The 26,511-nt window shown below is 50.6% G+C and overlaps 3 protein-coding genes across 4 annotated transcripts in view; 1 reads left to right on the top strand and 2 right to left on the bottom strand.

The window, feature by feature from the left end:
* Positions 1 to 382: 382 nt before the first annotated feature.
* On the bottom strand, positions 383 to 3,905 carry CENATAC (centrosomal AT-AC splicing factor). 2 transcript variants are annotated; one of them, XM_040534454.1, is made up of 10 exons: positions 3,776 to 3,905; positions 3,537 to 3,703; positions 3,297 to 3,462; positions 3,135 to 3,224; positions 2,906 to 2,970; positions 2,409 to 2,514; positions 1,973 to 2,003; positions 1,483 to 1,572; positions 1,249 to 1,381; positions 383 to 797 (listed from the first exon to the last, which is right to left on the bottom strand). In XM_040534454.1, the coding sequence occupies exons 1-10, from the start codon at positions 3,890 to 3,892 to the stop codon at positions 752 to 754; spliced, it is 1,011 nt and encodes a 336-aa protein (XP_040390388.1). In that variant the 5' UTR covers positions 3,893 to 3,905; the 3' UTR covers positions 383 to 751. The 2 variants fall into 2 exon arrangements, with proteins under 2 accessions (XP_040390388.1, XP_040390389.1); XM_040534455.1 differs by having other exon boundaries at positions 3,162 to 3,224.
* A 1,440-nt stretch (positions 3,906 to 5,345) lies between these two features.
* On the bottom strand, positions 5,346 to 7,340 carry FOXR1 (forkhead box R1). The gene is made up of 2 exons (XM_040534458.1): positions 6,706 to 7,340; positions 5,346 to 6,294 (listed from the first exon to the last, which is right to left on the bottom strand). The coding sequence occupies exons 1-2, from the start codon at positions 6,921 to 6,923 to the stop codon at positions 6,060 to 6,062; spliced, it is 453 nt and encodes a 150-aa protein (XP_040390392.1). The 5' UTR covers positions 6,924 to 7,340; the 3' UTR covers positions 5,346 to 6,059.
* Positions 7,341 to 10,920: 3,580 nt separating this feature from the next.
* BCL9L (BCL9 like) overlaps positions 10,921 to 26,511 on the top strand; it is an 82,101-nt gene continuing 66,510 nt past the window's right edge. The window contains exons 1-2 of the mRNA XM_040534447.1: positions 10,921 to 11,078; positions 15,872 to 15,973. The gene's annotated coding sequence lies outside the window, so the exon portion shown is untranslated. The remainder of the gene's footprint in view (positions 11,079 to 15,871; positions 15,974 to 26,511) is intronic.

The raw sequence follows: 26,511 nt of genomic DNA, 5'->3' as shown, positions 1-26,511 counted from the left end.
GGGGTAGTACGGCATTTTAATTATTTACTTAAACTCCCTCTAACAAGCCATGACCACGTGTTTCTCTACAAGGGAACAGCCTTATCAGGCCAGGGGAAGCATAGGTAAGGAACCCTAAATAAAGTAAAAGTATTTTCTTTAAATTAGAAGGAATAACTACCCATAGCGAAAGTTTTTGAGGCAGCCTTTCTTCTACTGAGGACTAATTACAGTTGCCCTTGACATGAGGCAGAACTGGATTTTTCCTTTCTCTGAAAGCTATAAAGTGTTAAAGTCACAAAAAGTTAAATGAAAACAACAGGCACAGGACAGCAGTTGCTATAAGCAGTAGCCCTGTATCCCAAATGAATTTCAGTTGGTCTACTAACAGGACTTTTTTAAAAAAACTTTATTTAAACTAAGCTTTTGAGAAATAGAGAGATGTCACGCTACGTGCAGTGTACACTGTGTAAGCTGAGCTTTCTGATTATGAAGACATGGCATAGCTGTCTTTGTGTAGTCTATGACTTCAGAAATCAATCATACACAGTATGTCCGTTACAGGGGGAGTGAATCTCCTGCAACAGCCCCTTGCAAAGTAGCTTTCAGCAACAGTGCTCAGCTCGTAGTGTTATTCTGTGGTCAGGCCGCCTTCCAGGGGACTGAAGGCATCTAGATGTATGTCAAACATGGCGCTGGCAAAGCTACAGCTAACTAGAGTCTACTTTTCTACAAAGGTCAGAGCTTGGTTTCTTCTGTGGTCCTCTTCTCATCACCTTTTCTTCTTCTTTTCCCCTGATTCAGCTCTAAACTGATGCCTGAAAGAGAGCATAGATGTCAGGATGCAACAGCCTTTAAAGACATGATGAAAGTTCCCTCATCTATCAAGTAAGACAGTGTTACGCGTGGTATTTTAGAACAGAAGCTCCCTCAACCTTTTCAGTTATTTCAGTGAACTGTGGTTCCCAGCAGTCTCTTCAGCTAGTCGGCGCAGATGTCCAGTGTATTTAATTAAAAGTGCCAGTGCAACAAGTATGTGTAAAGTACAGGTATGCAAGTCTGAAAAGGTAGCCAAGCTTGACAAGACAGAGACCTTAGTGTATTTTTCTCTGCCTGGATTGAGCACTGTGTGAAGTAATTCCTTTCTTTTGCGTGGGAAAATTTTCTCTGCACGCTCGCTACCACAAAACCTGCTCCATTAGTAGTAGCCTGAAGAAGGAAGCTGCATACCCACAGTCCAGTGTCAGTCCATGCTACCCTGAAACTTACCTGGACTGCCACCTCCTGCCGTGATTCCAAACCCGTCCAAAGGAAGGAAGCCAGCTGTCGCCTGTCTGAGAGGTATGGTCAAAATTGGCACCAACGCGGTCTGCTGGGAGCTTTTTCAATTTCTGCTTATCCTCTAAAAGAATTTATTCAGTTAGTTTTTAAAAATCCTTTTGGTTCTTTAGTGCAGCACTGGAATTAATTTGAAGTTAACTGAAATGTATACAAGCTGCTCACTTTGCCTTAGAAATTCTTCATATGAAGGTCCAATTTGTTGTTCACTTCCATCCCCTTCGTCTTCCTCTGTCAGCCAGGGAGGTTTTGCACCTAGAAGTCATAGGGAAAATGTATTGAACCACTGAAGGTATCTTAAGTGCCTAGCTTGAGGTAGGGAAGAATATCGCCTCTCCCCCTGTACCTGCAGCTTGTCCTTTCATTTTTTAAGAAAAAGAAGCTGGCCTGCCTTGGTTAAGGCCATGACAGATCACACCTAAAACCATACAGTCTGCACAGCAGTAGTGCACAGGCTTTGCAGTGCCAATAGAGTTTTCATAGTACTCAAGTGTTTTCTTCTATTTTAGAATATCAGTATTTTAGCAAGAGAGCGAGCACCTGTTGGTCATGTTGTAACTGTTCCAAAATTGCTTTAAGTTTTCCCTGTTACACTTGTAACTCAAGAGTTTTAAGTATGACAGTAAGTAAATGAGTCAATTAGCAGGCATCTTACCTGTGTGAACATTTCCTTTCCCTTCTGTTTCCTGTTATGAGAAACATAAAACACTAATTAGAAACTGATACTTTTAAGATTATCTCTGAACAAAGATTGTACATCGTGTGCATTGCAGCATACAAGAAATGCCTGAGAATTTCCCTTCCAGTACTAAGTCCTGATGCAGAAAGAGGGAGACTCTTCTCCATTGTCTTTAAAGGAGCGTTTGCTTTTTTACAGTGTATTTTAAAGAATGTTTTCTTAAACCGAAGTTAACGCTAGCTGACTAAAACTCTAAGCTAGTTGCTTGCCTGACTGCAAAGCTGCCTTTTTCAGCAACAGAGATTCACTGGGGCAACTGCAACCCCTTGTTTTGCTTTTTAACACATGCTAATGAAACTTGCAGCTATTTAAATCACGCTTGTTACCAAAATCAGGTGATAACTGCCCCCACCTGGTGGCCAATGAAGGTCAAAGCCTGGCCTGATTCCATCCAATTTAAATCGGGTCCTGTCTGCATACTGCTTGGGCCAGGCTGCTCGGCATTATGAGAGGAATCCCTGAAACACAGGAGCCACGAAGAGAGGTGAGCCAGAAACAGTGCTGTATTTGTGTTTGGGAAGCCTTCCGATAAGAAGAAAAAGAAGTGTTCTTGATGTATGGTAACGTTAGGCATTTAAAAGTTACTGTGCTTGCTTTTTGCGGCTATTACTGCTTACATACCTCTTTGTGGATGAGAGAATAATCTTTCTGTGCGTACGTTGCTTGCTATAGTTTAGATTTAAAAAAACGTTAATCTGGATGAAAGATACAGGTGAGCGAGGGTAGTCCCAGCTCCAGCCAACAGCAGAGGCAGGCGAGAAGCACTGCTGCTGTTGCATTGCCCCGGACGTCGAGCGGTGTGCGGAGCAGCAGCCAGAGAGGAGGCTGGCAGCAACGTCGCATCCTTACCTCGCGGGTGCTGCGGTGGAGCTGCAGACAGAAGGTCCCGCACAAAGTTCTGGCTCTGCGTGAGGCTGAGTTTGATTCAGGAAAAAGGAACAATATTTCCGGTATTGAGCAGAAGCGTGCCCCCGGCGCTCCCCAGCCCCCCAGTCCCCTCCCCAGCACCCCCGGGGCCGGGCGCCGCCTGCCAGCGCTCGCACGGCCCGGGCCGGCGGGCGCAACCGGGGCTGGATACGGCTCGGCTGCCGGCCGCGGCACCGACCTCGAGGGCGGCCTGCACGGTCTCCCGCTGCCTGCGCTCCGCCTCCCGGATGCCGGCCGCCATCTGCGGGGAGAGCGGAGCGGCGGTGAGGGGCGGCGGGGGGGGGGCCGCGGGGGCCGCGCCGCCCGCCCCCACCTGGCGGATGCGCTCCTCCTCCCGCTCCTCGTAGGCGCCCAGGGCCTGCGCCAGCGCCGCCGCGAAGCGCCCGTAGTCCTCCGGCGACACCAGGAACCGCTCCCGCAGCGCCGCCTCCGCGCGGTTCTCCCGCCAGAACCGCGCCGTCTCCCGGCGGTGCTCGGGGCTGCGGGGCCGCCGTCAGCGGGGCCGCCCTCGGCGCCGCCGGCGCCCCCCGCCCCCGGCCCGGCCCGCGCCTACCCGGCCAGGTGGTGCAGGAGCCCGGCCTGCGGCAGCGCCAGCCCTCCGCGCCGCCAGTCCCGCCGCACGGCGCGGCCGCAGCACAGGCACCAGACGCGCCGCTCGTGCTCCGCCGGCTCGTACCGCCTCACGGCCGCGCCGCCCAGCGCCGCCCGCGCCGCCGCCACCTGCGGGACAGGAGCGCCGTGGGGGGGCTGCGCCGGCCCCGCGCCCGGCCCCGCGCCCGGCCCCGCGCCCACCTCCTCCTGCAGCCGGCCCAGCGCCTCCCGCAGCCGCCGCCGGTGCGCGGCGCCGTACAGGTGGCGGCGGCCGGCGAAGGAGGTGCGGCGGCACAGCGCGCAGTAGTGCACCGCCATGGCCGCGCAGGCGCAGGCGGCGGCGGGCGGGGGCCGGGGCCGCGCGGGGCGGGGCCGGCCGGGAGGCCCCGAGGCGCCCCCCCCGCCCCGCCTCCAGGCCGGGGACGGGAGGAGGGGGTCCGTAGAAGAGCTGCGGCACCGGGTCGTTAAAGCGGCTCGGTTAGCTCGGTGCTGCCACCTCGTGCGGCCAGGCTTGCGAAGAGCGCTCTGACGGCAGACCCCGCTCAGGCAGAACGCGCTGGCGGTGCGCGGGGCTGACAGCCGCTTCCCTCCGACTCCCTGAGCCGGACGTGTGAAGTCTGGGCCCAGCTCCGCAGGCCCTCCCTTCGTGACGGTTTTTGTGCCTTCTGCTGGTCGGGAAGCTATCGTCTTAGCACGTGCGTTCAGACTTGAGACTAGGGGTCGAGTAACACGTCTGTTCTTTACGCTCTTGGGGACGTGCGGGTGAAATGCGTTGAACTCCAGGTGCACCTAGCCTGCTTTGTTGGGCAGGCTCAGGTGGGCTGTTGCCTAGTGTCCTCTCGGCGTACTTCAGGTGTAGAATACAACTCAGTGAACTTCACAACTTGCATCACGACTATGTGCTGTTTGTCCCCTGTCAACAGGGTGCCCTGGCTCCTGCTGTACAGCTGGGGAGAGGCAGCAGCTTTTGAGGCACTCTGTGGGTAACTGCATGCTACAGCTCAAACAATTGTTGCAGAAACCATGAAGAAGATACAAAAAGTCAGCTCTTCTTGAATGCTACAAATGTGCTACCTGCCTGACTTCTGGCCTAGGGACGTGATTGTTGTGCCTCTTGCTGGAGAGACAACAGCAAGCTCTATTTTTTTTTTTTAATGTCATGTCCTTGCCTCTCCAGGATAGCTCTCCTAGTGCTCTGCAGTGCTCATTGATTTCTGCTAAACGAGTGTTGCAAACATTCCAAGCGCCTTGCAAAGCAGTCTGTCCAGCGGTTTTGTGGAACCTTGTCTGATGCTTTTACAGTTCCTCAGGGAAGTGCAACAGCTTATAATAATGTCTGTATGGTATTGGCTCTTCTCACTCAGCCAGCTGATGTTTTCTCTGTTCAGCTTCTGACCTGTAGACTGAGACCCTTTGTCTCAGATCACCCTTCCCCTGCAGTTTAGCCCTCTGCACTGCAAGAAAATGACAAGAGGCAATGGCTTGCCTGGTGGACTAAGTTTTAAAGGTGTTGAAGGTGCCACATGTCAAAATGCTTCTGCAGCCTGAGATGTGTGCAACTACTGATGAACTAGGAGCAAAAAATGCTTTACTGAAGGGAAGGAGATGGTCGTCTTTCTCCTCCCCACTTCTAAATTTGAGTCCTTATATTGTGATGCTCGCTGCTCTTCTACGGCATGTTTGGAAGCTATCTGCAGTAGCACCTGAGCAAATAAGCTTGGTTTGAAAACATGTGCTAGGACATGTTCCAGAAGCAGGGAGCCACAAGGAGTCATGGACCAAACAGAGATTTAATGAGTTCTGCAAAAGATACAGAGAGGAATTTGCGATAGTTATTTGGACCATAATGAGCACTCAGGCACTGATACTAGAGCCTCAGTCAGTCTTAATCCGTATTAATTTGACAGATATCGTATTGCTAAGCAAAACGATGCTAAGATTAGGACTCTGTTTTAATTTAGCCTGGCTTCTCTAGCTATGTTAGGTTCATTTAAGAATGCTTTTTTGGTGGTCTGGTAACTTAACCTACTTGTGGGGTTATCTAATTGTCTAGTATAATCTCATAAGCCTGGTGTTGAGTGGTGTAGTGGCTGCGTACTGGCTTGGATGCCTGCTGCGGTCATAGACAACCCTATCTGAGTGCCTTGTGCTTGAGCTTGTTCCCCAGATTGGGAGAAGCATCCAGCAATATTCTGCAGCAGCAACTCAGTTGTGAGGAGGAGCCAGTAAGTTTTTCCTTGAGGTACACTGAAAGGTTTCTCTCCAGATGTGGAAAGAATAGAATTATGCCTGAACATAGTACAGTACCCTCTTGTTGCTTTGCCTCCGAAGCAGGGAAGGGGCTTCTCTAAAGAGAAAGCAAGTAGAAGCCCCTCTGTTGCTTGTGGGGATGGGTTGGTCATAGCAACTCAGGTATCCCTTTGCTTAAGTATAGGTAAAAGCTGATAAGGCCTCTGTTCTGGGTAGGGTCCTCTTTATCAAGTGTTCAGCTTGGCCCTCTCCGTGTCCTCACCAAGTCGAGAGCCTCTTTGCGCACAGCCTGTGCTTCCTCGTGAAACTTTTGGCGCCCTTTTGGGGTTAGTTTCCACAGCTGTGACTTGTGGTTTCCATTTCCGCACACAAAACAAGTTGTTTTCTCAAAGCTGCTGCTGAAGCACAGGTTGTGTCGGATAGTGTTTTTCCAACCCGCTGGGGCTGTTTGAAAAAATGGAAAGTGCTGCCTGCAGAGAGATTTGCACTGAGCTGAAGCGCCGTGAATAAAATGCAGTAAGTTAGAGAATACATTGTATCTGAGTGCAGGGAGGAGGAGAGGTTCCTCCCTGACCTGTGCGGATGGCTGGAGTGGATGAGCACTTCATTTTGTCTCTAAGGTCTGCAAGACAAAAGACATTTTTTCTCTAAGGATCTGCAACCAAGCAGATCTCACTGTTGGGTCTCAAGACTTCCAAGTTTGTGTTTCTGCAATCTACCCATATTCCCTAGTAAGAATAGAGGGGAAGCAGTTTTCTCAGCAGCATCTTGAGCCAAAGGCAGAGCTGAGAATTGAACAAGTCCTGAATGCCGTATCCTTGCTCTTCAGAAAAACGTCAAAGACTCCATCCTACACTAGGAGGTAGGAGAACAGCAGATACCGTGTGAACTGGTAGATCTGTTGTACAGTCAGGCTGCCATTTGTGCTGTTGCACAGGGCTAGGGTGATGAGAATGGAGTAATTAAGGGAGGGACGGAGCCAGCCTCCCTCAATTTTGGTGCTTATCTGCCTGGTGTGCTTGAGCTTCATCCTCTGAGATCTGTGGATTTCTGACTTCTGAGGCAATGGCATCGCCTTCAGTTTGGGAGTTTCCAGCATCTTCTGAGGAAACGGGATGTCTGCACATGAGTCACCTTCATTCTCTGTAAGCCGGGGAGAGGAAGAGCAAAAAAGGATGTGGGTATATTAGCCCTCGGTGGAATGAGGAATAGAGATAACCTGTTTTGTTTTGGGGGAAGTTGGGTGTGGCAGACCATGTATAGGAAGCTGGGCAGATCTCAGCCCTGTTGCTAGTGGAGGTGCAGTGCTTTCCTGAATTAATTTGTTCCTCCTGGTCTCAGCCAAGAGGCCTAGTCACGAGTGGACGATGGAAAAAATAACCTCTCATGCTAGGGCTAAGAACCTCACTGAGCTAGTAGCTATGCTGCCCTTGTTCTACCAATGAAGAAAACTTCAGCCTCTGTTCCTGCGCTTTGTGCTCTCATCCTGTTCATCAAACAGATTCTGTGCGTCGACTGACCCTTCCTGTAGCAGGAGGCAGCTGCTTATAGAACTGCTGAACCAGCTCAGTTTTCCTGCAGGATTGCTAAGCACGTATGATAGTTAGGACTTCCTAAGCAGTTCCCTTACGTACCTTTTAAGCCTTGCTGAAAGATGTCAGCACATCCTCCTCAGTACAGTCTGGACTAGAATAGTCCCTGGATGTGTTTGGAGAAGTCTCTGTGGCAGCAGTGACCAAGGCTACTGGACTGTCGGATCCAGTTAAGTCCATGCCAGGGCTTCCTGTGATAGGGCACACCAGGCTGGGGTTTACCCACAGCCACAGATGAGGCTGAACATCAGGCTCTAAGGAGAAGAAAAACTGTCACTCCAGTGGTTCTGCCTGACGACCATTGCTAGACCCGGCTGTCTAGAAGCAGTCTGGTGAAGCTTTAACGGAATGCAAATTCCAAGGCAAAGGTTGCCAGTTGCCTTCGCATCTCTCTAAGTAGTGGTGTGATTTTTGTCATTGTTTGCATACAGCATGCATGACTGCGAGTTCTCACACCACTACAGCTAGCCCAAACAACTGTGCTCAGCTCTGATATTTTACTTTTCTCTTCAGTGAGACAAGCCGGAAGAGTGTAAATTACTCCCTTCAGCAGCACTCCTTTCCCAAGTTTATCTACCCAAAAGGTAGCATTGGGAGGGAAGTATATCAGCAGGCACAGCTATGTAATTATATCATTGTCCTTGAGAGAGGGACAAACTTGAAGATTAGAAAAATTCCAGTCTAGACACAGACTCTCTGCTTAGCAAAATAAAAGCCCCTTTCCCATATCATACCCTAAAAATATCACCAGCCTCTGTGGGTAATACCATGCCCCGAACTTACCACGGTCATCGGTCAGTTTCCCTGGGAGTGCACACCAGTGTGCCAGGGGGTCAGCTTGCCAATTCAGCATGCGAGAGCTCAGTTTCTCAGCAGTAGCTGGTTGACATTGTAAGTCCAGAAACAATGTGGTGAATTAATAGGATTTAGATCCTTCTCTCTCCCAGGGTGTGCAACGCACAGAATTTGGATTGGGAAAATACTGATTTTGGCTTAATGGCTGACCAGGGCCTGCATTATGCACACCAAAATTTCTCTCCTTCCTTTGGGCTTCAGGAGAGTGGGACTTAGATATGGGCATAAGGACTCATGAATGGCAGCTAAAGGGAAGAGACTGGGCTCTTAAGAGAGATGCTGTTAAGAGTATGTGCAGGAGAAAATAGGAGAGATGCATACTTGGTATATAATTACAAAAAGAAATTTCTAATGTTGCATTTTAAACATAAAGTGAAATAAAATGGTCTTTTTATTAACTTATAAAATCTCATAAATAGTAAGTTCTAGATTAGATTTTTCACCTGAGTTTTGGAGACAAATCTTTTTAAAAGAAAGTTAGCCAATCAGTCCCTGTGTGATCTTTACCTTGGAGAAACTGATCATTAGTGATGGCAAGTTCGAGTTCTTCTGCCATATCCCAGTCTTTAAGGCCATTTTTTAAATGCAGGCTTTCCCAGAATTACTTATTCTGAGAATTCAAGTACATTTTATTGCAAAGTAATCTTCAGAAGCTACATGCAGTCAGATCTGAGAGCAGCAAAAAGAATTCTACTAGTGTGAAGTGCTCTGTATTGCCGAGTGATTTTTTTTTAAAGGGTATCACACAGCTGAGTGAAAGGCTCATCTCTATTTCACACTTCCAAATACCTGTTAAAGACCCTTCCAATGACTAAATAGTTAATATTAGTGGAGTAAGCAAGCTGATCGAGAGTAAAAGAGGTACTACCTCCTAGGCTCTGTTTTCTGTTCTTATATTTTACTAAAGCCCTAAAGGGGGCTTTGGTATCTTATATTTTACTAAAGCTGGGAGGGGGTGGGAAATGTATCGGCAGGAAATTAGATTTCAGACTCAGTACACACGTTGACCGTTTTGTAGGAGCATACAGATTATGCTCATAGCTGTAGACTTGTTAAGGGGCAAGCTGTCAGTCTGTAGCAGGATGACAGAAAGAGGCTGTTTTGGGCAATTGATTAAAAAGGTTGCACCATAACATTGGCATCATGATTTTGGGAGAATCTCAGCTTAAAAATGAATTCTGTGAACCTTTCATCACAGGTTTGGCCTCAAGTTGTTGTTGTTTTTTTGGTGGGTGGGTGATGAAAAATGGGTAAGATGCTTTTCCCAACTGCAGGATTGCAATGCAGTGCTTTGGGCCAAGTATTCCTGTGCTGTTTACTGTCACTATTATCACCTCTTGAGCATTTGCATCTTTCGAGACAAGCTGTTGAAAAATAAGTCAAACGCCAAACCAGGCTTTTCTTGTAAAGGTAAACTTGAAAGGGTAGAAGGGGATTTTGCATTCTTGGCTTTGCCTCTTCAATAAAAACAGGCCTGAAAGTCTATGCTGCAGTAAGGTTTGCGTAGTTTTTATTAGGTATTTCATAAATACCAAGTCAGTATGGCTTTGCTTTTGGTAGATGTGAAAGAATACAGTTGCAAAACTTTTTCTACCTTTCTGTGAAGAGCTCAGTCATTAAGGCAGACATGCTTCCTGTCAAATTCTTTAGATATAAACAAGATGTGCTTGGTGGTTTGGTTTCCTCGTAAAAAATTTGAGAGCGCCCCAATCAAAATCTCTTTCCCTTTCCTGACACTGGAGCCTGATATTTGACTTGGGATATGTTGCGAACAATCCAACTACTATAGTTTAATAATTTACTACCTGTCACTTGACCTGTTGTACCACAAAGTTGCTTTCCCCTTTCTATTTGAAGTGAAACTCTCATACAGCATATGCGTGTAGTTTAGCATGCATCAGCTGAGGCATAGTAATTCATTAAGCCCATGATTATCTGTATATGCTCTCAATTAATGCCTCACCTACCCACATAACCTTTGATACTTCAATAAACTTGCATTAGAGTGTCAGACTGGATGTGGTTATATTAATAAACTTAGAACAACGTAAGTATTTTTGGAGTGAAAGAAGTTCTGAAGTAGCTAAACCTTGCATACGGATAAAGTGTCGTGACCTGCTTGCCCTTCAGCCAGGCATGGCCTTTTAAAAGCAAGGAAGGCAATGTGTGAGGCTGTAATGTGGAAAAAAGAAGATTCCTTTAAGGAGGAATTTGTCTGTGAAAACTACAGTAAACAGTTCTTTTTACCGCTTTCAGAAATCATCCCTGGGAAGAGCATGTCTAGCAGGACTGCAGGAGGATAACCAGGAGTATGCTCTGATACTTTGTGTATCCCCTGGGGTGTTAGTGAATTCACCTGACACTGGTTCAGAGCCTTATTTTGCTTTTGGCCATTCTTGTGCTGAATTGCAATTCCATTGGTTTGTATAAATGGTCGATTTATATGGTGGTCCCAATTCATGGTCAAGGCGTCATAACCCCTCAGCTCCGTCTTGCTATGCCTGCCTTTGCAGGGGAGATGGATCTTGATCAGACTGATGGAGTCAACTTGTAGCAAATAAATCTAGGACTGCTGATTCTTTATGCCACAGTTTAACCAGAAGCTCATGCTTGTCTCCTAAAACCACCTCTGCTTTTCTTCCTACCCTCCAGCCTCAGGAGGTGAAACAGAAGAGAACCTGCTGATGTGCAGAAGGCCAAAGTAGCCAGCATCAGCATCATGAATGGAGCCGAGGATGTAGAAAGGCAGCAAGCTGGAGGTGCCTTGGATCGGGGCATCTGGATTCATCAAGGACAGCTTTTTTCAGGTGGGTGCTGACTGTGTGGAGGTAGCTTGATGGGATAGTTTTACTGAACACCAGTCTCACTAGCTCCCCTCCCGCCTCGTAACCCCAAGAACTCTAGAGAGGCTTTGTGAACATGTAGCTTAGCATTGGGAGTTACCTTGGCTTTCCTTCTGCAAACCGTAGGGTTCTTTTACAGGTAACTGCATGTTACTGCTAGCATTTCCTGCCAGCGAAGTATGGTACCTGCAGGAGAAACAGGCAATAGTAATTGCTGTCTCTGAATATGCCTTGTGGGATGGATTCTAGCAGTTTGTGGGACAAAGTCAATCTTGGGCTGTAATTCCACAATATCAATGCTACCACGAGTTTTCTCTGCGTGAATTTGCTGTGACCAAGCGGCACGGATCTAGCTGAGGTTCAGGAGCTGTGAGGGGTGGTCAGCGCAAGGTGGGACTGCCCTGCTGGGCGCTTCTCAGCGGGGAGAGCCAACGCAGCGCATGGGTCAGCAGCCGGTGAGCTGCAGTCGTGGTACCTTCTGTGCACGAGCGAGATGCGGGCGGCTGCCGGCACAGCTCAGCGGCTTGACATCGGCTGTGCTCGCTTCACGCTCTGAGGTTGCGTTCTCTCTGAGCAGAGAAGTATTTTTCCCCGGTGGGGGCAGGGCAGGCGCGTACCCCCCACATCCTTTGGCTCTGTGAAGCTGTAGTACAAGAGCTGAGCTCGGATCTCTGCCCCTCCTCCCAGATTTTTTGAAACCACTTCAAAGCCGAGTTGGCGGACGACTGAAGCGACCGCTTCTGTGCCGGGCACGCCGCCGCTCACCTCCAGCGCCGCTCCCCGCGGCACAAAGCGCGGCGTTTCCCTTTGATTCCCCCGTTTGAAAGCGACAGGGGCGGCAGCGGGCGGCGCTCCGCGCCGGGCTGCTGCCGCCTGGCCCGGCGGACGGACGGGGGGCTCGGCCCGGGGCTCCCGCGGGGCCGCCGCCAGGGGGCGCTGCCCGCCGCCGCCCGAGCGCAGCGCGGGGCTGGGCCCGGCCCCGGCCGACTGCTGCCCGCGGCCCGCCGGGCTCCGCGCCGCGGCACGGCGGAGGCTGCGCCCCGGGCCGGGAGCGGCGCGCAGGGGGCTTCCGAGCCCGGGCCCCTCCGGCTGCCCCCCGCCGCGAGCTGAGGCCGCTGCCCGGGGGAGGGGCCTGCGCCCGGGTGGCCTGGCCTCCATTTTGAGTCCTTCTCGCCGGCAGAGACGGCAAGCGGCGGGGCACGAGCAGCAGCGGGGAGGCTGGCGGATACGTGTGCTGCGGCAGGCGGCCGAGACGGGCGGGGTGCCTGCCGGCCCCGGGGGGATGCCTCTCACGAGCGCAGGGTGGGATGGAGGGGAGGGTGGAAGAGCAGGGCGTGTCTGCGGTGCGGGTTTGCGCACCCTGCGGTGCCCTCAGAGCTTGAGACATCTGAAAAGCCTTACACATAATGTCATTTGCAACCCGAAAACGATGCAGGCCCTCCCACGTCATGTGAGGGGGAGTGCATTCGTTATGCTGGATGCTGCTAACGCACAGGTCTGACCGCCTGCTGTAGGATTTTGGTTCGGCTGTGTGATGGCCTATGTACTGCCCTGGGGCAGTAGCTCAGGGAAGACCACCTGGTACCAAATCAAGAACCCCACCTAATGCCCTGTCCCAGTGATCTCTTATCAGAATACAGACAGAGCTTGTCTGTAGATGCCCCAAATCTGGAGGTGTTCAAGGCCAGGCTGGATGGGGCCTTGGCCAACACGATCTAGTGGGTGGCATCCCTGCCTATGTCAGGGGGGTTGGAGTTAGATACCTTTGAGGTCCCTTCCAACCTGAGCCATTCTATGACTCACTGTATGATCGTCCCTGCTCGGCTTATGAGGGCACGATCACAGCTTACAACAGTGCAGCTGCACTGCCAGCACGTGCAGTGTTTAGTTAGAAAAGATGCGGGTCATGGCTGTTGTGCTTGGAAATGGTGGGATGGTGACTTTGCGCAGGGATCAGCAGTAATAAAGCGGTAGAAATGTGTCACATTGAAGGAAGCACCAGGTAGCTCTACGTCAAGGTGGAGGCCGCTGATGAGCGGTGTCCCTCAGGGGTCTGTCTTGAGACTGGTACTGTTTAATATCTTTATCAGTGGCAGAGACAATGGGATCGAGTGCACCCTCAGCAAGTCTGCAGGTGACACCAAGCTGAGTGGTGCAGTCAATATGACAGAAGGAAGCGATGCCATCCAAAGGGACTTGGACAGGCTGGAGAAGTTGGCCCACGTGAACTTGATGAGGTTCAACAAGGCCAAGTGCAAGGTGCTGCACCTGGGTCGGGGCAGTCCCGGACACGAGTACAGACTGGGTGGATCTTTAAGGTCCCTTCCAACCCAAGCCATTCTATGACAGACTTGGGCTAAGGTTAATAAATCTGATTTCTGTTCATCTGGTGACACTCTTCAGGTTTTATAGCCAGTGACAACTTTGTGTGCATTATAGAGCTGCAGAATCAATAGGCAACCTTTTTTGTCTATTGGTTCAGGGCTAAACTGGATGCCTGTACATGGCTTCTTACTAGACAGCATCAAGAATCTAAAGACAGCAGTGTGTGTTCTCACCTCTCAACCCCAGCATGAGGCCTGATGCTGGAATCATATTCAGTTTCTTACAGCAGTATCCAACCGGAGTATTAGGGCACAAGCCTTTGCAAAAGGCAGTTCTGTGTGATTCAGCCTAGTTCTTGCTAGCGGAGAGTCAGTGAGATCATGAGGCCATGTCACTGGAAGTTTCTTTAAAAAAAAAAAAAAAAAAATCCTTTTCTTTTTGCCGCAGCTTGGAACAGGGATGTTGTATCTTTAAGGCACCCCCTTCTCGTTCCACTAATACCTCAAGGCCTCTGAGTGATTCTGGAGGAGAGGATCAGTGCAGGAGTTTAAGGCATCTCTCCCTGCCCTGCTGCACTGCTCACTTACTGCTCCGAAGGCTGTGCTTTGCCATTTCCATGGAAACCATTAGTTGCTAAGCGACTGGAGCATCATCTGTGCTGAGCCCTCGCATCTAATTATCCCATCACGGTGGCGGAGAGGGGCTGGGGGGGGATTAACTCTTCTACCATGGCAGATCCATTGACAACACTTTAGTAACATTTAAAGGGACATTGTCTCCCTTCTGCAGCATTTGTCGGTAGTCCGTTGCTGAGACAATTACTTGGTTTTCTTACATCATTTGAGCTTGAGGAGAAATACAGGTTTCTGCAAGTAGCAGAGAAACTGTTTGTCCTTGTGGCGCTCTGGCTGCCCGTGCACGGAACTCTCCTGCGAGTTCTTGGGTCTTCTTTCTGGTCAAGTTATGCTTGATGTGCTTAGCTGTATGTTTGGATACTGCAGTCTTGTGGGCTCTGTCAGGGCTATACTTCTAGTCCTTCATATATCTTCTTTGCATTGTGATAGCCTCGATGCTGCCCTCACATTATTGTGCCTATCCCAAGAGCCTGATCTCATGTCTGCTCCGTGAACTATTACCAGTCCTTCAGAACTTAATTCCTCCAGCATCTGCTCTTATGGATGGCCCGCACACAGGCCAGGCCTGCACTTCCAGTCTTTGCGTGGGGATCAGCGTACCGTTATGCCTACTTCTGTTAGAATTCAGGTGTCTACCACATCAGATCCCCCTACAAAATGCTGTGCAGAATAGATTATGCAAATCTCTACCTTCTTGTTGCCTCTTGTAAGATTTTCTCAGCAATGGAATAGGTGGGCAACTCATTGTCTTCAGTGTGTCTGCAAACTAAAGCAAACATTACTACCTTGATACTCAGTTCAGTATTACATTGCTGTTTGCTGCCGTGAGGGCTGGAGATTTATTCTTCAAGGAGCCACGAGGATGATTAAGGGAGTGGAGCATGTCCCTTATGAGGAAATGCTGAGGGAGCTGGGTCTCTTTAGCTTGGAGAAGAGGAGACTGAGGGGGTGACCTTATTGATGTTCGTAAATATGTAAAGGGGGAGCGTCAGGAGGATGGAGCCAGGCTCTTCTCGGAGACATCCAGTGATAGGACAAGGCACAATGGGTACAGGCTGAAACATAGGAGGTTTTGCTTAAATATGAGAAGGATTTTTTTCACAATGAGGGTGACGGAGCACTGAACAGGCTGCCCGGGGGGGTTGTGGAGTCTCCTTCTCTGGAGACTTTCAAAACCCGCCTGGACGCGTTCCTGTGTGACCTGATCTAGGTGTTCCTGCTCCGGCAGGGGGATTGGACTGGGTGATCTTTCAAGGTCACTTCCAGTCCCTAACATTCTGTGAGCACTGAAAAGCTGAGGTGTAAAGTAACAATCAAGGAAAATCTTATTTCCTGAAACCTCTGTAACTGGACAATATCAGCTACCGATTGGTGAATTTTGAATGTTCAGATAAAATAATCAGTCTGAGAGCAGATTCTGATTTTGAATTTGCTAATCCAAGATCGATGTTGTGCAGGACTCGTTCTCCCCACCTTAATAGACTGCATCAGGCTGAGATTCTGGGACTTGTGAGAAGAGTGGTGCAGCTACCAGTGTGACTTATCTTTAGACGAATTGCCTGAGCTTTTTTGTTTACCAGCTTTCCTGGAAGTCTGACTGCAAGGTCTGTGGTTGAGTAAATTGTATTAGCTTCTTGCCTGCTCTCACCTGGCTGGATACTGAAGAATTTCTCTGTTACTACTTTCTCCTGAGAAACGGACACTTTGTGATTTGCTGAAGTGATTGCTTTTCTAGTGGCTAGATCTTTGAGGCTGTGGAGATTTGTTAGACAGTTTTCCTTTTTTGTTACTGTATAGGTCTATGAACCAGCTATGGTTACTACAAGGCTTCCTGGCAGTGTTTGCTGCACCTTGCGTAACTACTGATGAGAGACCTTCATCAGCAGAGCACTTGGAAAAGTAAGAGAACCCCTCATACCTCTGTGAATTGTCTTTGTTTCTGTGTCCATCCTTGAATTCTAAAGTCTTTCACTGCAGCCAAAGTCTGCAGGCATCATCCAGCCCTGGCAATGTGTTGTGCCGACATGTTAGCAGCGCTTCCTCCAATAGCTCCGTGCCAAGGCACACAGCACCCTGAGGAGCAAAGGTGGCTGCTGGCTAGGTGGGATGGGGTAGCAGGGGGAGATGGATCAGGCGCCCCTCCCTCCCTCCCTCGCTGCCAGGGTAGGTGGGTGGATGTAGGTGTTATCAGAGCTCTTGTAATGTTCTTGGGGAGAGGCAGGTGGAGGAGACACTTACGTGGACATGAAAATGGGAAATGTAGTCAAAGTCCATATGTTAACTAAGAGCTGGAGGGAAGAAATAGATTTCTGCCTGAAGTCTCATTGGTGTTGGCATAATGCTAACAGACAAGGAAGAATAGTTCTGGAGGAGAAGAAAGCATGGGAGACGAAAGTGTTGTGCAGAGGTTCCTGTGGTTTGAAATGGAGAGGATAGTTTGAGGGAATAACATTGTTTTCTCCAGCTGAGTTTGGGAAGCACGAAATAGGAACAGTGTCAAAAGCAAAGGTCTATGGGTTCTTAGGTGTAAATGGGATGTGTCAGGACTAACAGGAAGATGTTACAGGCCTTACCCACCTGTGTTTGTTTCACTTGCCACCATGCAGCCTGCTCATGTGCTTTCTCGTTCCCTGCATGGGGACTTCCATTCCCCAGAGTGTCAGACCGCACTCTCTTCTCCTAAAAGAGCTGGGTGTGAGAAACTTCTGAGCTCTTCTTGACCCCTTCAGCAGTGAGGACCCCAGCCAAGCACGGGTCTAATGCATCTCCTGGGAAGGCAAGTGAGAATATCTTGTAGCTCAGTGCAGATCAGGGCTCCTGTTCATCTGTCCCTTGGAAACAGCTCAGATTGCTAAGCAGGTGCTGGATCCCGGTGGTTTCAGATGCTCTAGTAAGGTATTTAACATTTTTTTTTCTTTTTTTTTCTCAGAGGTCAGGAGTCAATGAGGTTACAGGCTCTGCTGCTCTGACATGCTGATGAATGCCAAGGGCAGGTAGAATGGAAGGATCTAATAGTTTTGGGTTAGACTCCTTTACTGCACAGGATGAGTTTATGGAAATGCATTGGGAAATTATACCTGTCCTCTTTGTCCTGGGGCAGACGGCAGGACTATTGGGGGAGAGGCTCTGCATAAAAGATAGTTGGAACAAGGGTACACCACGTAGAATAGCTGTGAGAGCCGCTCCTACCTGTTGGTGCAGGCCTGTATGCCACACCTACCCAGCCCTAGGTTATTCCGGCCCATAGCTATTTAGCATTGGGATCTCCAATCCCCTTAACTGCCCCCGTACCGTTACTGTGGGTTTGGAGAAGGGAAAGGGAGCTGACTTGTAGACATGTTTCATGGGCAGCAGCACCTTATGAGAACCAAGGTGAAAATTAGTAGAAGGGTTGTGAGTGTAGGGAAGTCTGATGTACCTGCTTACAAGAGGGTATAGCAAAATCTGAATGCCTCTGTGAGAAAGGAAGGTGGTGAGCCAGGTGAGTACAATGATGTTCGGGGGTAGGGGATGACTCTGCTTCTTAGCAAAAGTGAGACGAAGGTTGTGTGCATGCAGAAATTAAAGAAACTGTTCAGAACAGAGTTTGCCATGTGCTGGGGGCTTGCAGAGATCAGGAGAAGCAAATGTGCAAGCCTGTGACTCACGCATGAGGTCCCAGAGTCAGGAAGGAGTAATCTAAAAGCTGCTTGAGCCATGTGCTGAATGTTAATGAGGCAAGCCGTGCTCGCAGAAGTGCTGCAGCCCAGCTCCTGTCACTGTGCTTTACTACCAGTGTGGCTGATTCCCTGAAAAGAGTGAAAAGACTCATACTGGCAGAGCATGCCTGATAACTTGAACTTCTGTGACTTGGATAGCAAGGCAGGCTGGGAGCTTGCAGAGCAGAACGATTAGCACGTCTCTTTGCTCTATCTGAAAGCTCTGTGAAATGCTCCTTTTGCACCTGCAGCCTCCTCAGTGGAGAACAGCCCTCTTCTGTTTGAGAACTCCCAGTACTGCCATGCATGGGGGAGGGAACGTGGCGATGGGTCAGCATTAATCCTTGTTGGGGCAGCACTGTCCATGTCACCGGGGTTAGCAGTGTTTCTGTACCCTCTGAGTGGAGCGTGGCGTCAGGACAGAATCAGGGCAGACTCAATAAAGAGTGTTGCAGCTCTTGTCCACAGAGAACAACAAACTTGTTTCAGCAAGGCAATCCTTGTCTATCCTGGTGGATGAACGCTGTACTGGAGTGGAGCACTCAACTACAGTCACACTGTGCAGGTGCACAGTGGTTTGGACAAGGAAGAAGTTGAAGTGAAGGAGGGGAATTAGAAAGATACAAGGTAATTGCTTAAGTTGGAGTTTGGCCAGGACACTGAATCAAACAGCCCGACTTCTGGGATATATCAAGGGGTTTCTAGCAGCTTGTTTGAAATATAGGACTTGGGGTCTTGCAGTTCCTCCTCTGCGGTTGGTTCAGCGATAGGTTTCCTGGCTGTTGAATGGCCAGCGCAGTTTGTAGTACTCTGACATTCTGTAGTATTCGCATTCTGACGTGGAAGCAGAACTCGGGAATATCTTGCCTGGTCTGCTAGATTATACTGTCTTTGCTCTTCAGTTTCACTTGCATGCTTTCTCTTTTGCTTTTCTTTTAATTTTCTTTTGGCTTCTTGGGGCATAAAGGATTTCCAAGAAGAACTGAAGTTAGGAGAGCAGCAGCTGAGGAATCTTGCCAAATGCTCTACGCTGGTTGACAGTTCTCAAAACCAGATGGTTACTAATTAAAGGGAGTCAAGTGAGGAGGTTGCATTGGCCTCTCTGTTGAAGGAAATTTTTTTGTGACCCTGGAGGACCATCACCTTCCCCTTTGTGCAGAGACGTCTTCCAGTGCTTGTAGTTCATGGTGATTCCACAGCCATCTGCTGGGTACTGTAAGGAGGAATTGGTTCTGTTCTGAAGAAGCAGGCTCACTGTTTGCTCTAAGCCCAAGGTAGCTGCCATGAGAAGTAGGAAAGAAATGCAGTTGTTGTTTTTTTAAATAAAATAAAAAAATTGAAGAAAACCCTTATATATCAGAGGAATTTCAGATATCGAGAAGAGCCTTTGTCCTGCAGAAAATCTGGGAGCTTTCCTTGAAGCCTTGTATTGTCAGTAGAAACAAGCCTGTCAGCGTAGCACTGCCCTTTAGCTGAATGTTACCGTCCTTGGGGAACTTCTTGTTTGTCAGTATGCTGCACCTTTCACACAGAGGAGCACTTTAAACACTGCCACTCTCAGGCCATTTGTATGCAAGTGGGCTGCTTCACCTGGCTTTTCTTCATGGTACTGAGAGCTGGATGGCTGGGAAGATGAAGGGCAAGCACAGTGTGTTTCCCTTTTTTTTTTTTTTTTTTCCAAGAACATTCAGTTTCTAGAGCCAATCTTAACAGATGCACTGTCAATGCTTAACAGTTCAACCTCATGTGGAAGAATTGTGTATGAGGAAAAATGTATTGGCAGTAACAAACACCTCCCACTCGGACTCATGTCCAAGAAAAGTGTAGCAGCTTTGTCTCAATTAAATTCCAGAATTGTGGTCCTTCACAGACTCCCTTTGCTAGGAATCTTGTTCCTTCCTCCTGAAGGGCTGGATTTCCAGGGACTTGAACCAGGACTGCTGGTCATGCCTTTCACTCAGGATTGCTGGGTGGACTCTACTTTCTCAATATACCCATAATAAATTCTGCTGTCAGACCATGCTATCAGGACCAGTATATCATCTCTCTCAGGTTAGTTGCGTGGTTCCAGGTTATGTCTATTGCTGCTGTGTGTTGTCATTTCCCTCTCAGTCTCTGGCTTGCTTGGTTTAATAGGTAGTTTTTTCCTTGCAGAACTTCAGTAGGGACCGAGCAACTTTGTACTTCATCTGACAGCTCACCTCTGCAGCCTTGGAGCATGTTACAACCTGGGCAAATTATGTAGACAGCCCGGAGACCAACATAGCTCCCTCCGACCGAGGAGTGCAACAGCTGCTGGGAGTTTACTGTAGCAATATAAGCACAACGTGGAAAGTGCGAAATGTCTTTGTTTTCATTAATCATGAAAACAGAGGGTTTCAGGGGGCTGCCCTTCTTTCCCATCTTCCTCTGGTGTTTGAGCACCAACAGCTGTTGACTAGAGGGCAGAAGACATAATGAAAATTTTCAGGAGCACACTGTCCACCCCAGAAATACTTGGTGATCACATCAGAGGCTGGCTATGTGAGGCCAACCCAGCATTCCCTACTTTGGTGGCAGGTTTTCTGTTTGTCGAAGATGCCTGTAGGTGTGTATGTCCATGTACTGCTCACAGTGCCCTATCCTACCCTTTTGGAGGGATTTTTGAGAGTTTTAGGGATAAGCTTAGCTCTTCTGTAGGCAGCCCTGTGTCGTGCTGTTCAGTCCATTTTCTTTCTGCGCTCACCATGTTCTCTGGAAACACAAGGGCTTCTTTTGTGCCAGAGTTTTACAGGCTTGTAGACAGGAGCAGGTCTACAGACTGCAGAGTCAAAGCAAGGATCTCAAACCTAGCTCTCCTTCTAAACTGAGGAAGTTGTGCTGAGTGCCTGAATCAAGGGGTTGTGCCAAATGCAATCCAAGACCCCTGGAGATCTCTTTTCTGGGAACAGCTGGATCTTGTACATCTTTACTACTTTATACCAGGTCTGGGAACACTTTACCACTGTCTAGTCTGGGCAGAGCTGATCTGACTTGCTTTAATGGTGAACTCAGAGCCTTTGGCTGCTGTGGATGATGCTGGAAATTGACTAGCTATTGCTAATGTGGCAGGAGGGAAAAGCGGCTTCCTTTTCTCTGCATTTGTAGAGAACTCTGGGCTGCAGTTACAAATGACCGTTTTCTTCAGCTCTTCAGCTACACCTTGTGTTGTGGGGCCAGGGCAGTCTGCCAACAGGACATTATGGTGCTCGGGACATCCTGGGGACTGATGGGGCTGTTCCTCTTCCACGCCTTCAGATCTTGCCAATGCGCAGCTTCCTCTGCCAGGTCGATAACAGCAGATTTCTGCAGGAGCTGCACCACCTGTGGCTCCTTGTCCTGCTGGAGTTGCAGAGCAAATGTGGACAGATGAGGTTGCTTTGCCCTAGGTGGGCTTCTCTGTGTGTTTCTGTGGAATCAGAGTGCTGGTTTGGGATCAATCTGGAGGGAAAGGCACTGTCCTTTTGTGTCCCTGATGGCACAGCACAAATCAACCTCTGTGTGATGCTGCTGAAGCATCCCTCTCCCTGTCATGAAATGTTCATGCCTTTCTCAAAACAGGCTCCAGCACAGCAAATCTGCATGTCCCTCCCCTCCCCTGCCCCCTTTACACCCCGGCAATCTGTGCTGCAGAGAGGGTGGCTGTGGGCTCTGCTGTGTGGTCAAGCCAGATCCAGGCAGCTGATCTCTGTGTCTTTGAGGAAGTAAAACAGCAGAAAAGAAGTAGAAAAACCCCAGGAGGTGCTTTTGAGTGTTAACCCCTTCCATGCAGGGAAGCACCAACAGAAGCAGAGTACAATGAACAGTCTAAGCAGTCAAGGGAGAATAAGATCTAGAGAGCAGCAGAGATGAACTAGTCCTTTGTGAAGCTGGGAAGATGGCTCCCAAACCTGGGAATCCTGCTAGAGCGCTCAGGCCCTGGTGCCGTTGGATGGATGGGTTTGAGTTCATCTCGTGCAAGTTACTCTGCTTCTCTGGCTTTCTTGAAAGCTTCCTTGATTTCACTGTATTTGTTCTGCAAAGTGAGAGTCCTTGCTAGAATGTCATGGAGAAGTATTCTGTTTCCCCTGTGGGTAGAAGAGAATAAATCTTGAACCTTGGGAATTACTTCTCTTGGATTTTTACATTCGGGGCATTTTTGGGCCGCCACCTCATTTACGGTTAATATGTCAGTCAGTGAAAGTAATGTACTGAATGAATTATAGAGAGACTGCTCCAGTCAGAGGGAAATTTCTGGGATGGGAGCAAGGACTGGGAGCGGAGGCATCAAGACTCCCTCGGTAGCCTTCTGTGAGCCCTGTTGTGCAGTGGGAACCCTTGCTCCTCGCGAGAGACCCTGCTGTACGCAGAGCTCCCTGGGCAGGCACAAAGGGGAGGAGGAAATGTGGTACCTGTCAGACACTACAGCGCAGGTGTTATTTGAGTGGCCTGGTTGGGCTGGTGGATGCAAGTGGTTCATCCCTCCCTGCTCATCCCCTTGAAAATCTGATTTGCATTCCCTTTTCTTCCTCTGGATCCTGCTGTTACCATGGGAACTATGTTCACAGTTGCATTTCATTGGCTTCTGGAAAAACTCCTTTTTCCCTTTTCCCCTTTTCCACCTTGGACATGAGGCCGTGGCAGTCAGAGGGTGGGGAAGCTTGCAAGGATTCTGATAACTGGGGTGAAGGCAGCAGCTAGAAGTAGGAATGGGAAAATAGGGCAAGACCTTTAGGGACCGCGGGAAGCAATTGTGCTTACGTGGTCTTTAGCTTGGTCTTTTCTGTGTCCTGTGGCTGTGAAAGGGGTCGTGGAGACCTCTTGTCCACACGTTTGCCTGCTCAGCCAAGGGTCTCTCCTGCTTTGAGGCTACTGTTGTCTGTGGTGGCCTGAAAGCCACCACCAGAGTGGTACATACTGTGTTCCTCGCTGTAGCTCAAGGGTTTTCTTGCCTGTTTCTGCTGAGACCAAGCTACTGTTGGGACTGCTGTATGGGTGAGAGAAGGTAAGGGAGGAGATGATGTTCCAGGCTCTTGTGCTGTCACTCTTTATACTGCCTTTTGCGTCGTTCAAGAAGGTTGTGCTTTGGCCCGGTAGTTTGAGAGCATACATAGAAAGTTGCAAGCAACTGAAATGCTGCATCGAAATGAACTAGCACTTGTTGGCTCACCTGTTCCTTGTGTCACTGTGCGATGCACCTCAGTGTTTCCAAGTGCAGCATGCTTGCTTAAACAGGGAGAGAGATTGCCTTTGAATGAGGAAAAACCAGGGATGCAGTGAAAAGAGGTTCCTCAAGCCTGTTTTTGAGAAGGTTTGCCTTCTATTACTCTGTTCTCTGTGCAGCAGGACTAGCAACGAGTCTGCTTGAAGCTCGCCTCCCTGGGCTCTGCTCTTGTTGCCTTCCTTGGCCTGCCTAGCTGTGCTGCTAGGAAGCCAACAGGGCTTTGGCAGCCCCTCCCTGACCCCAGCTCTTTCTGTCTGGACAGATCCCGCCTTGATATTTGCACTGCAAAGCACTTCCAGCCTCTTCTTGCCAGGCCAGCCCCTGTGGTCGGTGGGCTAGCTTTGCCAGCCTTTGCTGCCAGACACAGCTCTCCTGCAAACCTCTGCGTTGCCTTCCATCTGGGAGAAGATCTTGGTGCTTGGTTCTCAATGCTTATGCTGTACAAGGGGCAGGTGCCTGTTAGGCAGATATTAAAGAAGGGCTGCCTGTGCAGGAAGGAATGATTTTGATCGTTCCGGTGCCAGCTCTAAGCCACTGCTGCTCTCTGGAAGGGAGCGTTTGTTTAGCTCTTCGTATTCTAGTGCAGGAATGAGGATGTATTGCGTGCTGCAGCAACTCAGCTCCTCACTTCTGTGTGTAGATGTCAGAGCTCCGTTCGCCGTTTTTCATTGGAGCCACGGTTTCTCCTTCTCGGCATCAGAACAGCCCCTTTCTGCCGCGCACACGCCGTTGCCGTGCCACCCGCAGCCCCGGAGGGCCGCGTCTCCGCGCCAGCCGAGAGAGAAAGCGAGCTCGGCGCAGGGAGGCGGCGAGGGCTCTGCCCCTGTCCCGCTGCGGCGCCTCAGCGCCGGGTGCGGGAGGGCCCCGCCGCGCCTCGGGCGGTGCAGCTCGGCCCGGCCGCGGGGGCCCGGCCCCGAGCCGCCCGCCCTGCCCGGGGCCGCCGGGCGCCTCCCGCCGCGGCCGCCAGGCGGCGCCGCCCGCCCGGTCCGTGCCTCCCCCGCGCTGCCGGCGCTCGGCGGGGCCCGCGCGGGCTCGCGGCGGCTCCCGGCGGCCGGGCGGGCCCCGGGGCGGCGGCAGCCGGGCGGCCGGGGCTCCCCTCCCCTCCCCGGCCCGCGGGAGGAGCCGCAGCGGGGGGCGGGAGATGGCAGCAGCCCCCCGCGCAGGGCAGCGCTGCGGGCCCGGGAGGGTCCGAGCTGGCGTGAGGCCGGCCCGGAAGCCTCGTGCACGGAGCAGGCTTCTGTACAAAGAAAGGGATCTTCCTCTTTCCTCTTGCGTCTCTGGCAGCGCAGCAGAGGGACACACAAGTATTGCTAAGGCTGGAGAGGCTGGCCCTTTATGTATGTTCCTGTGTAGCTCTGCGAGTGGCAGGTAATAACACAAGTGTTGGGTAATACAGGTGTCGTAAGGTACTGCTGCCATACGTACTAACGCTACACCTTCTGGATGCGATCTCTTTGGGTTTTGAGAGGTCTGAGGCAAAAGACCTGCTTTTGCTCTTGCTACAAACAATCTCTTCTTCCCTGAAAGCTGGGACCGGGCCTGGAAGAAGCTGTAACACAGGGTTATACCAGGACGTTTTTCTCCTCATATCTGCATCTGGGTTGTTGCTGCTTCCCCTCCCTCCCCCCTGTCACTGTCACGAAAAGATCTACTGGTGATACCGAGAGGAGTGTTAGGAGAGGCAGCCTGCCTCCAGCAGCTCGCTTGCCTCACTCTGCACTGTGGAGAAGGCAGTCTGGGGTTTGATAGTGCCCCTGCGTCAGCAAGGGTGGGTGCAGAGGGCATGCTGTAGGAGAGCATGGACGGAGATGCGGAAGTCTGGAGCAAGAGAGGCAACTGGGGAGAAAAGTAGTTGACAAGTAGGTGGGCAGGAGGACCTCCTCCTAGTCTCAAGTTCCAGAGAGTCCTAGTGGCAGTCAGCTGAGGTGCTCAGCACCTTTGCCAGGGTAGTACCACCAGAGCTGTGTATGTATGCATGTTTTGAGAGTCTGGGGCATGGATGAGCAAGGGTTGAGTGAAAGCTGAAGGAGGAGAACTAGGAGCAGGGCTTGTGGCTTTACTCACAGTCCCCCTCTCCGGGAGCACACAGGACAGCTGGGTCTGATCAAGCAGAGGTGTGGCAGCTGAGTCTGGCTCTGTTGGCCTTGTGTACCATCACGTTCACTGCCTGTCTGTAAAACTCACCTGGTTCGCAAGTCTGCCTGTGAGATGCTGCGGGAGAGGTTTTCCCTCTGCTAGAGATTTGTGTGGCTCAAGTGTTGCATATACTAAGGTGCACATGACTGTCTTGGGAACAGAGACTGGGGGGGGACAGGACGTGGATGGCAAGCGCTAGTCCCAGCTATCAGCGTCACAAGTCATTGCTGTGCTTGCAGATGACGCAAGGCAAAAAATCAGTAACTTTTTCTGTTACGGCTCCATTTACAGAGCAGTGATTTTGAGTGACCCCAAATAGTAATTGAAATACTGAGTGAAATAGAATTTGCATCAGGCTTCTGACCTCACTCAGAACTGACCTGGTCTGTGCTCCGGGATTTGCTGACAAAGGGCTCAAGTGCCTGCAGTGACCGAGCTCCCAGGGTTCCTCCGGAGATGGAGAGGCTGAGTAAATAATCAAAGGGAGGGGTTGCTCTCTTCCTAGGTCTCCTTCACTGTAAAATTGTAGTAACAGAGGCAGCAACACCTGTTCTTACTCCTTATTCTGCCGTTTGGTTCTTCCCGGTACGACGCACCACAGACTCCTTGGTGCTCTGTGTGCAGCGTAACTTTGGGAGCTGGCATCCATGTACTGCGTTGTGTGTCTGCTGCTTGTGGCCATACATACTTCTGCGTGCATGCAGAAAGCACATCTGCCCTGGCACCATCGTGGGTGTATGAAGATTTGCATGATGTCTCTAACAAGCATCCATCTGCCTGTGTGCTCCTCCTGTGCGCGCTGTGCGGCAGGCTGGCTCTCTGGGTCTGCCCGGGGAGAGGTGTGGGCTGCCAGGCGGGCAGCGTGGCCGGAGGGGAGGGTGGCACTGGCGCGCATGGAGGGGAGCCCAGGAATGTGACCGCTGCCAGCCAGCGCTGAGAGCCACCTCTGTTTGTACAGACCTGAAATCCCCTGCAGCCTGCGCAGGGCCTGCTTCTGCCTGCGCAGCTAGCCAGGAATGTCACACGGAAATCTCGCTGCTGCAGGGGGAGTGCTGCATTCCTCCCCCGGCCGGGGGTCCCTCCGGCTGCTGCTCCCTGCCCGGCTCTCGGGGTCCACACGGCACCCTCTGGGTGGGGTGCTGGGGCGAGGCGAGGCAGGGTGCACACCCCGGCCCACCCAGCTGCCTGCCTTCCCTCTGGTTCGGAGGGGGGATCTGGCTGGCTTTGTGTCACTGAGGCGCTGTGATTTCAGAGCCAACCCTGCCTGCTCAGTTTTTCCAAACCCTCACTTGGAAGGAAGGAGCCATATCAGGATAAGAGTCCTCCCCACCCACCCCATTCCCTGCCACCTTCCTAGCTCCCCAGCCAGCCCAGGCCCTGGG

This window comes from Cygnus olor, chromosome 22, assembly GCF_009769625.2.
Source record: "Cygnus olor isolate bCygOlo1 chromosome 22, bCygOlo1.pri.v2, whole genome shotgun sequence".
Taxonomy (NCBI): Eukaryota; Metazoa; Chordata; class Aves; order Anseriformes; family Anatidae; genus Cygnus; species Cygnus olor.
This window is presented reverse-complemented; position numbering and strand designations above follow the sequence as displayed.